The sequence below is a fragment of the Podarcis vaucheri genome (assembly GCF_965113315.1).
Source record: "Podarcis vaucheri genome assembly, chromosome: 4".
Classification (NCBI taxonomy): domain Eukaryota; kingdom Metazoa; phylum Chordata; class Lepidosauria; order Squamata; family Lacertidae; genus Podarcis; species Podarcis vaucheri.
In genome coordinates, this window is record NC_138762.1 from 73,871,053 (window position 1) to 73,884,612 (window position 13,560).

The 13,560-nt window shown below is 42.9% G+C and overlaps 1 protein-coding gene and 1 long non-coding RNA gene across 5 annotated transcripts in view; one reads left to right on the forward strand and one right to left on the reverse strand.

Annotated features, from left to right (window-relative positions):
• Positions 1-1,625, reverse strand: part of LOC309530944 — a 33,341-nt gene extending 31,716 nt beyond the window's left edge. The window contains exon 1 of one of the 2 annotated variants that reach the window (XR_014218980.1): positions 484-507. This is a non-coding gene — a long non-coding RNA (uncharacterized lncRNA). Of the gene's footprint in view, positions 1-483; positions 508-1,537 lie in introns of those variants that run through there. The other variant, XR_014218981.1, reaches the window with a different exon arrangement.
• LOC309530878 (arylsulfatase D-like) lies at positions 247-10,735 on the forward strand. 3 transcript variants are annotated; one of them, XM_082220095.1, is made up of 10 exons: positions 247-403; positions 3,201-3,350; positions 3,570-3,691; positions 4,431-4,553; positions 6,095-6,518; positions 6,599-6,735; positions 7,256-7,390; positions 8,464-8,626; positions 9,513-9,634; positions 10,033-10,735. In XM_082220095.1, the coding sequence occupies exons 2-10, from the start codon at positions 3,271-3,273 to the stop codon at positions 10,407-10,409; spliced, it is 1,683 nt and encodes a 560-aa protein (XP_082076221.1). In that variant the 5' UTR covers positions 247-403; positions 3,201-3,270; the 3' UTR covers positions 10,410-10,735. The 3 variants fall into 3 exon arrangements, with proteins under 3 accessions (XP_082076221.1, XP_082076220.1, XP_082076219.1); XM_082220094.1 differs by lacking the exon at positions 247-403 and adding an exon at positions 1,578-1,733; XM_082220093.1 differs by lacking the exon at positions 247-403 and adding an exon at positions 1,770-2,075.
• The last annotated feature ends 2,825 nt before the right edge of the window (positions 10,736-13,560 follow it).

The following is a 13,560-nucleotide window of genomic DNA, read 5'->3' on the forward strand; positions in this document are numbered from 1 at the left end:
ACCATTTTTTATTTGTAAACTACTAAGTGATTTGTTATTGAGAGATGTATTATTACTAGAGCAGTCAAGTACAATTTCCTGTTGCCTAGAATAGACACATGGGAATGTGGCTGCAGACAGGGAGGACTTCCTGTCATACCTGCTCTGGAGCTTCCTCCCCCTGTGTGTGACCAGGTAGATGGGCGTGACCCTAGCTGACCAGGTAAAAGCGCTGGCCATTTCAATCTCTTGGTCTCGTAGTCTTACTCAAGGACTCTCACTCTCCTGGCTCTTAGCCAGTGCATGGCTCAAACCTTCACATAGGATGGAGCCCACAAGCCAAAAGTCTGATATATAATTCAAACTTCTTTTCACTTTAACCACAAAATAAAGCCTACCTTCAGATTACTGCTGTGAACTGAATGTGAGTAAAACTTTATTCTTACTTTTAAAGAAGACTGTGTTGTGTTATTATTTTAATAGGAAAATAAAGGGGAAACTTACCAGGAACAATCCAGACTGGATAAGCCAAACTTGATTGCTTAATTAGAGGATTCTAACGAATCATCAACTAGTTTCCAGTAAGTTGGAAGGGAATGTGCTCTGCTGTTTACTCACTGGCTTGAGTGAGGAGGGATAATATCAAAACAATATAACCTTTCCTACCTTCCTTAACATTCCCACAGTTATATGAAGTTGTCTATAAATTGAATGATTAAATAGGTGGTAACTGTCTGCAGTGCCCTTCTTTCTACAAAGGGCAATTGAATCAAAGCTACAGATGAACACAAACATTCAGATATTGTCATCTGGTATTCCTGGGTCCTTCAAGATAGTACCTATTCATTTCACATGCTTAAAAATACTCTTCAGCTAGACTTAAAAAAATAACCCTAAAAGCCATAAATCATTTTGGACAGGCCTATTTGCCTTCTAAAGTTTCTTTTATCTACCTAGAGGGCTGACAATGAAAGACAATGAAATGCAGTCCAAAGGAAAGCAGAGCAAAAGGTTTGGCACTGACATGGCTGCAGGAAGAAGGCACACAAGGTGCCAACCAACCCTCCTAGGAACTCTGGATTTCTGTAGGATTTACTCCTAGCCTTTTCTTCCCCCAAAGATATCCCACAAGGCAGTGGAGGTTTAAGATCAGAGTTTTCTTTCTCCTAGATGGGCTACCTTCCCAGGCTGATGAGTCCCATCTGCCCCTCACTTCCTTCCACAGCATGTGCAGAAACCACCTTCTTAACCATTGGACCCACAATTGGTCTGGTCAGCCAAGTGCTGAAGTCCCTATGAGGGTTTGAGACCCATCAGCTACCTTCATTGGTTTAGCCAGCCAGTTGAAGCCATTCCCCGGGTGTGGCTGCCCGCTGACATCTTCTAGGAGCCCTAGGTGAGAGCTGAGCGCAGGGTGGGGACTAAAATGGACCACGTATCCCAGAAGGAGAGTGACTACCTAACACCCCACACAATCCCATATAACTCTATGGTTCTATGAAAGAAAGCCTGCTCTACGCTTTCTGAAAAAGTTTGGAATTTTCCCTCATCCCCTTACCGAAGCTCGCTGTTTTCAAGGAAGGCTTTTGATTTCTCTGCAGCCTTTTACTGGCTCTGCCTAAGCCTTGCCCCTTGGCCAGGCTCCTTTCTTCCGGGTGGGTCCTGGCTTTCGCGATGGGGATTGCCTGGCTACACGGTGGGCTCAGCCAAGCAGAGGGCGAGCGCCTGGAGAGGGTCTCTCCTTCATTTCCAAGGTGTGCCTTTCCCGATTTCCTTGGACCATGACGGCTGCTTTCCACGGAGCTGCGTTCCCTTTCTGCGTGTCTGGAAGCGCAGCGTCGGCGAGCTCTGGTTTTGAGCCTGTGCTTGACTAGCGGGGTCGGAGGCGAAAGCCTGTCGCTTGCTTCCTCCTTTTAGACTCCCGTCCTTCTGAAAAGTCAAACTCCTGCGATCTTGCTTGGAGGGATCTTTGTTTTCAAAGGAATCATGGAGTTTGTAAAGCAGGGCGTCGGTTTTCAGTTATGTAAACGACTGAACTTTCCATTAAAAAATAAAATAACTTGGAGGGGAATCAAGACCCTACAAAGGCGTGGCAGGTAGAGCTGTCTTCCTCCTACCTTTGCCATTACGAGCAGCAATTAAGCAAACGAGCTTTCCCCATTACAAAACAATTTTCCTGCACACTGAATAAAACTTCACTTGCATAATACTAGGCTGTGGAGCTGCTATTAAAGGCACAAGAGTAGGCGGGCGGGGAAGGGGGGGGGGAATTGCCTCCATTTGAAGAAGCAGGAAGTTGCTTGCTCTCAACAACAATAATATTGGTGGTTGTTGCTCTCAACATTGTTGCTCTCAACAACAATAATATTGGTGGTGGTGGGGAATGTTGTTCTTACCCTTCCTAGCATGGGCAACGTGATATTATCCTTAAATCAGGACCATGCCTCTAGCCCCACCCCTATGGTCACAGCTCTGCCTCTGTGCTGTCCACACCTTATGGGGCCTATCTCTAATAGAGTCTTTTGCACCTCTTGGTACCCTGAGGCCTCCATGCATAGGACAATCTTCCCTCTACAGACATTTCTCCCAACACATGGGGACCTGTTATAGCAGAGATGCATAGTTCTCAACTTGAGGTGGGAGTAAAGTGGAGATCGATCCAATACTTAGGCTTACAGTGTTGCGCTTGTTGTTTTTAGATGTTTTAACTTTTTAAACTTTTCATTTCAATCATATTGCTTTACCACTCTGAGCTCCTTTGGAAAGAAGGGCGGAACAGAAATTTAATATTATAATTAAAATTGCATCGTAATAATTTACATCTAAAGCAGTCCTGAAAGTGTCGCTCCATTTTACTCCACTGTCGTAGTCCATTATAACAGTTTTATAACTGGCATACTAAAAATACAGTAGTACCTCAGTTCTCGAACGTAATCTGTTCTGAAAGACCGTTCAGGTTCCAAAAGGTTCAGAAATTGAGGCACGAAGGGCTGTTTGCACATTCAATTGAGAAAATTGAAAAACACGCAGTGGAAGCCGTTCGACTTTTGAGGTGTGTTCAAAAATGGAAGCATTTACTTCCGGGTCTTTGGCGTTTGTGTTCCAAAATGTTCGTCAATTGAGACATTCTAGAACTGAGGTACCACTGTACTGTCATATGGTCTGGGTCTTTCCTCTCTCCTGTCAGCTTCAAACCATTGTTTGGTGATTTTTGATTTCAGAATCTATCTAGCTACTCTGTTGGCTTTACTTATATCACTTGATGCCCGTGGGACAAATGCAGCTCTGAACATGAAACCTAATATTGTTCTGATGTTGGCCGATGACCTTGGGATTGGAGATCTAGGCTGCTATGGCAACGACACTATCAAGTAAGGGATTCTCAGGTTACTGTTGTATTGTTGTGAATATGACACTGGCTAAAAGGTTTCTTGAACAGCTTTGGGCCATCTTCCAGTTCATTTTACTTCACTGTCGCATCACCTATGTGATGCAGGTTGCTTGGACTGTCAAGATAAATTGCCATATATTGCCTCCTTCTTTCGTCTCCTGCTATTTCATTCTATTAATATATCACCTTTCTATCTCAGCACTCCCAATATTGACCGGCTGGCAAAGGAAGGAGTGAAGCTTACTCAGCACATTGCTGCAGCTTCGCTTTGTACCCCAAGCAGAGCAGCTTTTCTGACTGGCAGATACCCCATCAGATCAGGTCGAGTATATTTGGAATGTTTGGTTTGATGTGCAGCTGAGACAATGTGCAAAATTGAACAAAATAAGCATGCTGAAAGTAGTACAGTTTTGTTCCACATGAAAAACCAGTACTTCATTCCTGACTGCATTTTTTAGCATGATACTCAGGTGCTGATAAATTTATCTAAACCTCTTTTACAACCATCTAAGCTAGTGGCCATAGCCTATTGTGGCTATAAGTTCTGAAAGTTAACTATCTGTCTTGTCTTGAATCTACTATCAGTGAAGTGTAATTCAGTGATGTATTTCCTGAGTTTAAATAATGACAATTACTTAAATTGTTGATTTAATTATCTGTTCGAGAATTGTTGCTGTACATGGCATTAGGCTGGATGGTACTGGGATCTGTTGAAGTTTCACCCGGCTGATGACGCAAGGAACCATATTTAAATGACTAAGCTTTGTATTTGTTTTTACAGCTTCTATAATACTTTCCCCATCAATGAAATGGTTTTAGCATTATTATGTTGCGTCCCAGGACAGGAGCTCATTCCTGTGATAGTATTATTTAAAGGAAGGATATGGTGTTTTTGTGACAGCAGCAACCTTTGCATCCAGCCGGATGAATTTGTACAGCTGGGTTATATTGATGTCTTGATAAGGTTTGAGTGTAAAAAGTGATGCAGATCCATGTAAACTGAACTTGATAAATGTATTGGTGGTTGGTTTACTTGTGGCCTTTATCCTTGGTGATACAGGCATGGCTTCAGGTGGTTCATATCGGGCTCTGCAGTGGAACGCTGGCTCAGGAGGACTCCCTGCCAATGAAACCACTTTTGCCAAGGTCTTGCAGCAGCAGGGTTATGCCACGGGACTTGTAGGTACGTAGAAATCCTATGACCTCCTCATGATCATAGGTGTCTATAGATCTTCAGGTCTTCATATAAAAACAAATGCTTATTAAATCTTGGATGTGAGGATGATGAAAAATTACTGGTTCCAGCGGATAAGAAAATGTTTGTTGCCTGACCTTTCCTCATCATAAGGTCTGTGGAATGAAGGCAGCTTTGACGTTGACTTAATTCCCTGTTCCCATAAGATCCTCTGTTTGTTTGTTAAAGCTAAGTGTCCCCATGCTTACCTAGAATTTGCCCTCTTTAACCTGTCTGTCTGCCTCTCTCTCTCTCTCTCTCTCTCTCTCTCTCTCTCTCTGGGTGTGTGTTGAGAATAAATCTGGGGTATTTGGTATGACTGGGTCAGAATGTGCTACATTAACATGACCTACTTTTACGTGACTTATACTAACGGTGTTACACAATAACCTGCCTGTACTGTAGCAAGCATTTGAGCGAGGCAAATATGTTACCAAGTGTGTGGGCAAGTATGTCTTTGTTTTCTGAATTGTATACCCACTTGGTAACATTCATGATTTAAGATGGCGGAAGTAAAGTGAAAAGAAAAATCAGAAATGCCAAATGATTGTAAAAAGAGAGAAAAGAAATAATACTGTAACTAGATTTCCATTTATAGTTGCATGTATGCATCAGTACCTAAACACCTGGCTGCAATTGTGTAAACAGTGTGCAGGGACAGTAATGACTGTATCTTAAGGTTATCTTGAGATTCAGGACCGGGTTAGATGTTTAGGAATTTTTCTGTGTGGATTAGGAGTGCTCCTGAAGTGATGCATGCTCATTGCTGCCTTCTGTGGGAGTCCTTCTCAGACTACATGCTGGGCTCGTGCGTGAGAGTTAAGAGTCAAATGATTAGACCATCAACTGGAAAGGAAGCCAAGTGCAACAAATTGTCGATTGATTTCACAGTGGAGGTTAGTAGGTCAAGAGACTCCACTAAATCTGCTGTGTTGCAGTTTCCCTGTAAATCTAAACGTTCACAGTACTTCTAAAGATTCACAGTCACAGCGGTCCTTTTGAGAAATGGTTCATGTATTAAACATGAAGATTAACACTGTCTGGCACAGATGGTCAGGTAATGCCACTTAAAGGATCATTCTGAAATCTCCACTTAAAGGATCATTATAGGGAGGGAAATAAGGATTTGAGTGGACAAACACGCCATACTTTTAAAGCACACTGATACCAGAATTACACGTTATGGAGACGCTTACAAACTAGTTTCTTGAAGGTACTGGGAATTGTAGGTATGTTAGGTGAGCACACTTAACCCCTTCCAGTTCCCAGGATTCTTTAGGGGAAGCCACAACATGCTAAAATGCTACAAGAGTGCTTTAGTGCTGCTATAGTCCCATGAAACTGCACGGTTGTACAGTGCCATTCATTGCGACTGTGTTTGAAAGGAAGACCTTCCTGGAAGATAACGTTAGTTATCAAACTTTGAAGGGGTGGGTAGCAGAATCCACTCCAAGTAATAGTATCAGACTGTTTTCTGCTTTAATTTCCAGGGAAGTGGCATCAAGGGGTAAACTGTGACTCTGTCCATGATCACTGCCACCATCCTTTGAGTCACGGCTTTGATTACTTTTATGGCATGCCTTTTACTCTTCTCAACAACTGCCAGGACTACAAGCCTCCAGAGTTGGATGCAGCGTTGCAGGCTAAGCTGTGGTTTTACACCCAACTTATTGCCCTTGCAGTTCTCACAGCTCTTGTAGGAAAGACAACAGGACTGGTCTTTGTTACTTGGAAGGTGGTCACCTTTTTTGCTTTGCTTGGGTTCCTGTTTTTTGCTTCCTGGTACTCCAGTTATGGCTTTGTGAAATACTGGAATTGCATTTTGATGCGCAACCACAACATCACTGAACAACCAATGAAGCTGGAAAGAACGGCTTCTCTCGTCCTAAAGGAAGCAGTTTCATTTATTCAGAGGTAATTGAACACTTTTCCTGAAATATCAAACTGCAAAGATGCTGCAATTTACTAAATGTGTTCTATTCATTTCTTTTAAGCAACAAGCATGGGCCATTCCTCCTCTTTGTTTCTTTTTTGCACGTCCACACGCCCCTGTTTACAACAGAAGCTTTTCTTGGGAAAAGCAGGCATGGGATATATGGAGACAACGTAGAAGAAATGGACTGGTTAGTAGGTGTGTTGGCTTTCTCTAAGCATTCTTCTCTTGTTAATGGACACTGATTACCCCAAGTGGTGGTGAGGCATGGATTATGATTCTGTGCCTGTCTTGAACATTGCCTTGTTTATGGGCTGCAAGGATTGAGTGAATGATTTAAAAATCAGCTACCCTTTCTTGTAGTACAAAGGTGAAATATAGAACATCCTGCCCTCAGTGCTGCAGTTTATTACAATTTTGGTGGGATCACAGACACGTCCTATTAGGATGGAGAGGAGGAGGAGAAAGGTTCCTGCATGGCTACTGTCAATTCTACAACATTCACCTTTATGCAATAATTTGATGTGCATCTAAGGAACAGCTAGCCTCTTTCAAAGTCAGGAGGGAGAGATAGGTTATCCCTGTTTCATGAGCAGTTTTAGAAGCCAAGCTTAACTTGCACCACAGGACTGTTTTGAGGATAAGATAAGACAAATTCCTTGTGTGCTATTGTCTCCATGGTAAATATTTGTTTTTGGTGGGGGGGTTAACTCTGTAGGTCAAATTCTAGATGCTATTGACAAGGAAGGCTTGAGAAACAACACATTGACCTATTTTGCCTCAGACCATGGAGGGCAACTGGAAGCTCAGGAAGGAACAATACAGCTGGGTGGCTGGAATGGCATATATAAAGGTAAACAGTGCAGCAATATAGTTGCTTTGCCTATCTGGAAGTTTGGGTAATTTTGCTTTGGGTTGTTTTCCAGGATAAATTGATCTCTTTTCCTGTGCTATGAAATTAGGAGGCATGTGGTCTTTTATTGACCACACCCTGTATACATATGTCTATGGGAACTCTTTTGAGTTGCATATTGCTGATAAATATTATTGGGTAACCCACGGCTGTCCATGGAGGCGCAGGTCACTTCTGTGTCCAGGGCAGCTGTCTACCAGCTCCATCTGGTATGCTGTCTGAGGCCCTTACCTACTCATGGACTGTGTTGCCAGAGTGGTGCATACTCCACTTGGACTACTGCACTGAGCTCTGTGTGGAGCGACTACAACTAATCCAGAATGTGGCAGCTAGACTGGTGACTGGGAATGGCCCCTGGGACCAAATAACACTGGTGTTAAAGGATTTCCACTGGCTCCCAGTACATTTCTGAGCAAAGTGTTGGTGCTGACATTTAAAGCCCTAAACAGCCTTGGGCCAGTATACCTGAAGGTCTCCACCCCTATCATTCAGCCCAGACACTGAGGTCCTCCTCTGAGAGTCTTCTGCTGGTTCCCTCGCTGCAAGAAACAAAGTTACAGGGAACCAGGCAAAGGGCCTTCTCAGAAGTGGTGCCCTCTCTATGGAATGCCCTCCCTTCAGAGGTCAAGAAGATAAATAACTACATAACTTTTTACAAGACATCTGCCCTATATCAGGAAGTTTTTAATGTTTGATATTTTACTATGTTTTATATATGCTGTAAGCCACCCAGAGTGGCTGGGGAAACCCAGACAGATGGGTGGGGCATAAATAAAATAATAATACAAATACAAATATGGAAGGTTGCAATATATTCTAAAACCTGTGATCCGCTTTTGTTTGAAATGAAAGCAATCCCACTGATTCTCAGCCCTTTAGTGCATATTGATAGTTTCAAAGAAAGTGGAAAGGCCATGTGGTTCCACCACCCACAAGAGACTTGGAATGTTCTTTTGCTTAGGAAAGTAAGTATAATAAACATGTCTGTTTCTGCTATTGTGTTCCCAATGTAGGGGGCAAAGGCATGGGAGGTTGGGAAGGAGGCATTCGGGTGCCAGGCATCTTAAGGTGGCCTGGAATGCTCCCTGCCAACACTGTTGTTGACGAACCAACAAGCCTTATGGATATTTACCCTACGGTGGCTCATGTGGCTGGAGGGACTGTACCACAAGACAGGTATAGAGCCTGTATCCTTGCTCATATTGTGCATGCTCTACTTGAAGGCATCTTGAAATAAGCAGAATTCATCATGCAATATATAATGTAGCCTGGGAGCAGTGGACATTGATAGTCAGTGTAGGTTCTTTGTTCAAGCATACACTTTTCCTTCCTTCCTTCCTTCCTTCCCTCCATCCCTCCCTCCTTCCTTTTGGGGGGTGGGGTGAGTTATCCAGTATTCTTCTGCAAGATTCAGTCATCTGAATTAAGGTATTAAGTAATACCTTTTTGTAGGCAACGTACACTTTTCCAGCACTTTTGCTATCTTTTGAAATGAAAGAAAGAGAAAATTCCCAGCCCACCTGGTGCATCAGTGCGATCATTAATGCTGTGTGGAATATGGTTGTGTTGGTGTTGTAAGCATCTACTGCACAGCATTTGTGACGTAACTGATGACCATGGTTCCTCCATTTATGGCCTATATTATTTTGTGAATGTTGGAAATGTTTCCTTAGTTAGGTTTTGTTTATAATTTTGGCTGCTCCCTCTCTGCAGCATTGAAGCTTAAGCATGCTCACATAACACTTAAAAGAAGAAGCAAATATCTAAATAACTGCACTTCTTCATGACTTCTTTCCTAATAATTAGTTCTTTGAATAGTGTATACACTCATCTTTCTTCTTCGTTATAATATCTTTGGACATAATGTAATTGCGTCCCTCATGGCCAAATATCTGTTTAATCAAATGCTGGGGGGAAATATTGAAAACAAACTTTTCAGGATGTTGTTCAAAATTGATGTGAATGCATGGGGGGGGCTCTATTTACAAGAAAGCACTGCAAAAACATGGCCTTTTCACTTCAGTCTTCTGCCTGATGACGTATTCTTTCTTTGTCGCTATAGAATAATTGACGGAAGGAATCTATTGCCTTTGCTACAGCAAGAAGTCAAGCATTCAGAACATGAATTCATGTTTCATTACTGTGGATCATACTTACATGGAGTACGGTGGCATCAGAAAGACAGTGAGTACAACAAATTCCCCAGAGTGTGAAAACAAACCTCCTGCTATTAAAAATAATAAGATGCAGGTGTACTTAAATTTACTACTATTTTGCAGGGGTGGGGGGAGAACATGCCTGGTAATCATTGCCATAGAAAGCAGTGTTCCCAAGACTGCTGGGCCTAAAGTTCATTGTCAATGGAACTTGACAAAATCAGGTCAAGTGGCCAGAAGGAAAGTGAGAGGAATAGATTATACCTAATGCACCAGGGTATCGGAGAGTTGTTCTTGTGCATTTCCTTCTGTTGGCAAGTTAATTTATTTGAATTTTCAGATTTCAGCCAGATCTCCAGGGACCATCATCACCTTCATGATTATTGTTTCAGGGTGTTTTTGTTTGTGCTTTCTTTTTCCTCCCAGGTGGTGCAATATGGAAGGCTCATTACATAACGCCGATCTTTCACCCCAAAGGCGCAGGAGCCTGTTATGGAAAAGGGATTTGCCCATGTTCTGGAGAAGGTGTAACACATCACGATCCTCCTCTGCTGTTTGATCTCTCAAGAGACCCATCAGAGGCCGTGCCCCTTTCACCGGACACGGAGCCCTTGTTCCACACAGTCCTAAAGCACATAGGCAGAGCTGTGGAGGAGCATCGCGAGACCCTCACACCTGTCCCACAGCAGCTCTCTCTTGGAAACATTATGTGGAAACCATGGCTGCAGCCATGCTGTGGGACCTTCCCGTTCTGTTGGTGTGACAATGAAGAAAGTGATACCCATTCATATAAAGTCGGCTGACCAAAGAATCCTTTTATGGCAGAGAACATCATTCAGGAGGTTTCCTGTGTGATTTTAGCTGCTTCCTGTCAGTTAAGGTTGCTTTCTCCTGTTTCTCAAGGAGTCCCCAGGCTTGAAGGAGGATGCAGCCTCATCATTTACTGCCTGTCAGGCTCGGGGAATCAGGTCCCTTCGCCGGTGGCAGTAAAGAAGCTGATAAAAAAAAGAGTTCTTACCAATTAGTTTATTCAATAATCACAGCGAGAGACAAAGGAATGTATCTCTCTCTCTCTAGAAATGGCTCCAAATAAAGTCCCGCCCTCCTTCGTCTCTGTTATGCCACGTCATCCCTGCACTGGTTGGTCTAATCTTTCTGTCTATGAGCTTTCTGTTCAGCTACTCACACTGCCCGCCTAGTCCTGGGGGAGGGGGGCTCAGGAATGCTCACCAAAGACACTGTTTCTACTTGCTCTTCCAATATTTCCCAGCTTTCCCCCTCTACATTCTCTGAACCTTCTGCAAACCACTGTTGTAATTCTATGTTGTCCTCCTGTTCTTGGGAAGGTTGTGTAGAAGGGGAGTGGCCCACACCATTCCTCCTCAGTCCAGCCCCTGACACTGCCCTTCACATCTCCCATTACTGTCACCTGTTCTCCCTTCTTATCTGCTAGACTTTGCACAACACAGGATGGGGTGCAGGGTGTGTGGATAAGCCTGAGTAGGACTGCAGAGCAGTTCTACGCTCATGGCTACCGGGCTGATAATGAGAGAGAAAAGGATTTCTATGTTAACTTTACCAGTGATAATTATACCTGAAATGAGAACTGACAATAATTCTGCACGGACTATTTCCATGCAATAATTGGCAACTCCAAGCACTTAGAGGAAGGCACCATCTAAACATCATAAACTAGCTCTTGCCTTTCAAAAGTTCTTATTAAACTAGCAAGCAAAATCTAAGAGTCACACTAGAAGAGGAAGAAAAAGAAAACCATGTCACTATTTTCTCATTGTGTGCTGATCTGGTACATGTTACAAGATTTTGATCCATGTTTAAAATACGAGGCTTCTGGGTTTCTTTGTTTTTAAGAAAGAAGGATCAATAAGAGATGTCCCTCTTCTGCTTGACCACATGCCTTTTCATGTATAAATGAGATGTAATGCTCTGTGGTGCACAATCCGTAGATATTTTGGTGGGGTGGACAGAACAGAAATCTGATGAGAAATCTTGCAAGCACAAAAAAATATACGTATGGCAAAGTGTTTAAAATGAAGCAAAATAAGCAAAATCAAGAAGAGGTAAATAGCAAAAGAGGGAGTGCTAAAAGGAATGTGCAGAAATTATAAGGAGGGGCTGGACAGCTGATGACATTTCTGATCAGGTCTCCAAACAGAACTTGAAATACCACTTAAAAGGTAAGACTCTCAAATGGTGAGCCCACAATCACTGTTGACCTTGGTTCTGTATTCTCCCTTCCTATAAAATACAAGTATGCTATCCCTTTTCCATGTAAGCATCTGCAAACCAGCTTACTAAAATTTGTGGCTTGGGTTTGGAGTCAACTAATAGTCATATAAGGGACGCGGGTGGCGCTGTGGGTTAAACCACAGAGCCTAGGGCTTGCCGATCAGAGGTTTGGTGGTTCGAATCCCCACAACGGGGTGAGCTCCCACTGCTTAGTCCCTGCTCCTGCCAACCTAGCAGTTTGAAAACACGCAGTGCAAGTAGATAAATAGGTGGGAAGGCAAACGGCATTTCCATGAGCTGCTCTGGTTCACTAGAAGCGGCCTAGTCATGCTGGTCACATGACTCAGAAACTGTAATCCGGCTCCCTCAGCCAGTAAAGCGAGATGAGCGCCGCAACCCCAGAGTCATCTGCGACTGGGCCTAACGGTCAGGGGTCCCTTTACCTTTAATAGTCATATAAACCTCAAACTTTTTGGGATTATGATTTTAAAAATTAAAAATAAAATTAGGCTGCAATCCTATACATATTTACATGGCAGCACGCTCCCTTGAACAGAATGTGACTGGCTTGTGAGCAGACATACTCATGATTATGCTGGAAGTAAGGCTTTGGGAGATTAGTGTCCATTTTTGCAGTACTAATAATGACTCATATTTGTTCATGAATTAAACTGAATAAAATATATGTTTCAGTTAATTTCACTGTTTTTAGGACTGTATAATGAGATTTAGCACTGGTTAGAATATGTTTTCCTTTGAAAACATGGAGAGAATACGTAGTTGCATTTTAAAGGTTTGGAGAAAAAAATGAGAAAGTATGTCTCCAAAATATGGCTGTTGCAAAAGGATGAAAAATCTTGTTTCTGATTGGAGTGTGACATAGATGACATTTCCTGTATGCTTCTACCAACCTCTATAGGCCTGCCAACTTTCGCTTCTGTTCCTTTACTGCTGTGACTTATATATCCTTTAGCAAATTACTTGGCAAAGGAAAAAACAATACTCTGGTTTTAGAAGCCAGAGTTGTTGGCTGTATTTATTGAGATTGATAGCCGACCTCATTCATTCAGGCTCAAGCCACAAAGCATTTCCTTGTCATATTTATGTTCCTAACAACTCTCTGTGTAAACTTTTCATAGCTTCTGTATTCCCTTTGACTATGGGAGGCTGTTAGAAGCAGTATAGTGGCTGGCAGGGGGGCATATTTCTAATTGTAAAGGAAAAAATGGATTTTTCCACAGATGGTGCACTCATCCATTCACAAGTGGAACTTGACACAATGTCCTATGTTCATCCAACCCATTTCTGTTTGTGCACTAGGACAGTTCCTCCTGCTTCTTTCTCTGCCCATGCCCTGCACCTTCCCCAAACCTGCTCCAGAGAGTTTGGAGAATCCCTAAAACAGATTTAGTGGGTGCATGGGAGGAGAAGATTCTGTTGCACAAGATTCCTTCTCCCAGGATACTCCCATTTTATTCCCACCTCATTCCACCATAATATTTGTTTGTCCTTCCACAAATTTTGGGGCTCTGGGCTTATTCACACTTCCTCTTTTCCTCAGCCTCACTCACCTCACAGAGTGTTTGTTGTGGGGGAGGAAGGGCAAGGAGATTGTTAGCCACTTTGAGACTCCTTAAAAAGGTAAAGGGACCCCTGACCATTAGGTCCCGTCACAGATGACTCTGGGGCTGGGGCGCTCATTTC

Bases quoted from the DNA above. Each gene is read 5' to 3' on its own strand.
- LOC309530878 (XM_082220093.1), top strand. From the start codon at position 1,966: ATGGAGTTTGTAAAGCAGGGCGTCGGTTTTCAGTTATGTAAACGACTG. The intron at 6,519-6,598 runs GTAATTGAACAC...ATTTCTTTTAAG, and splicing joins GCAGTTTCATTTATTCAGAG to CAACAAGCATGGGCCATTCC. The intron at 7,391-8,463 runs GTAAACAGTGCA...TTCCCAATGTAG, and splicing joins CTGGAATGGCATATATAAAG to GGGGCAAAGGCATGGGAGGT.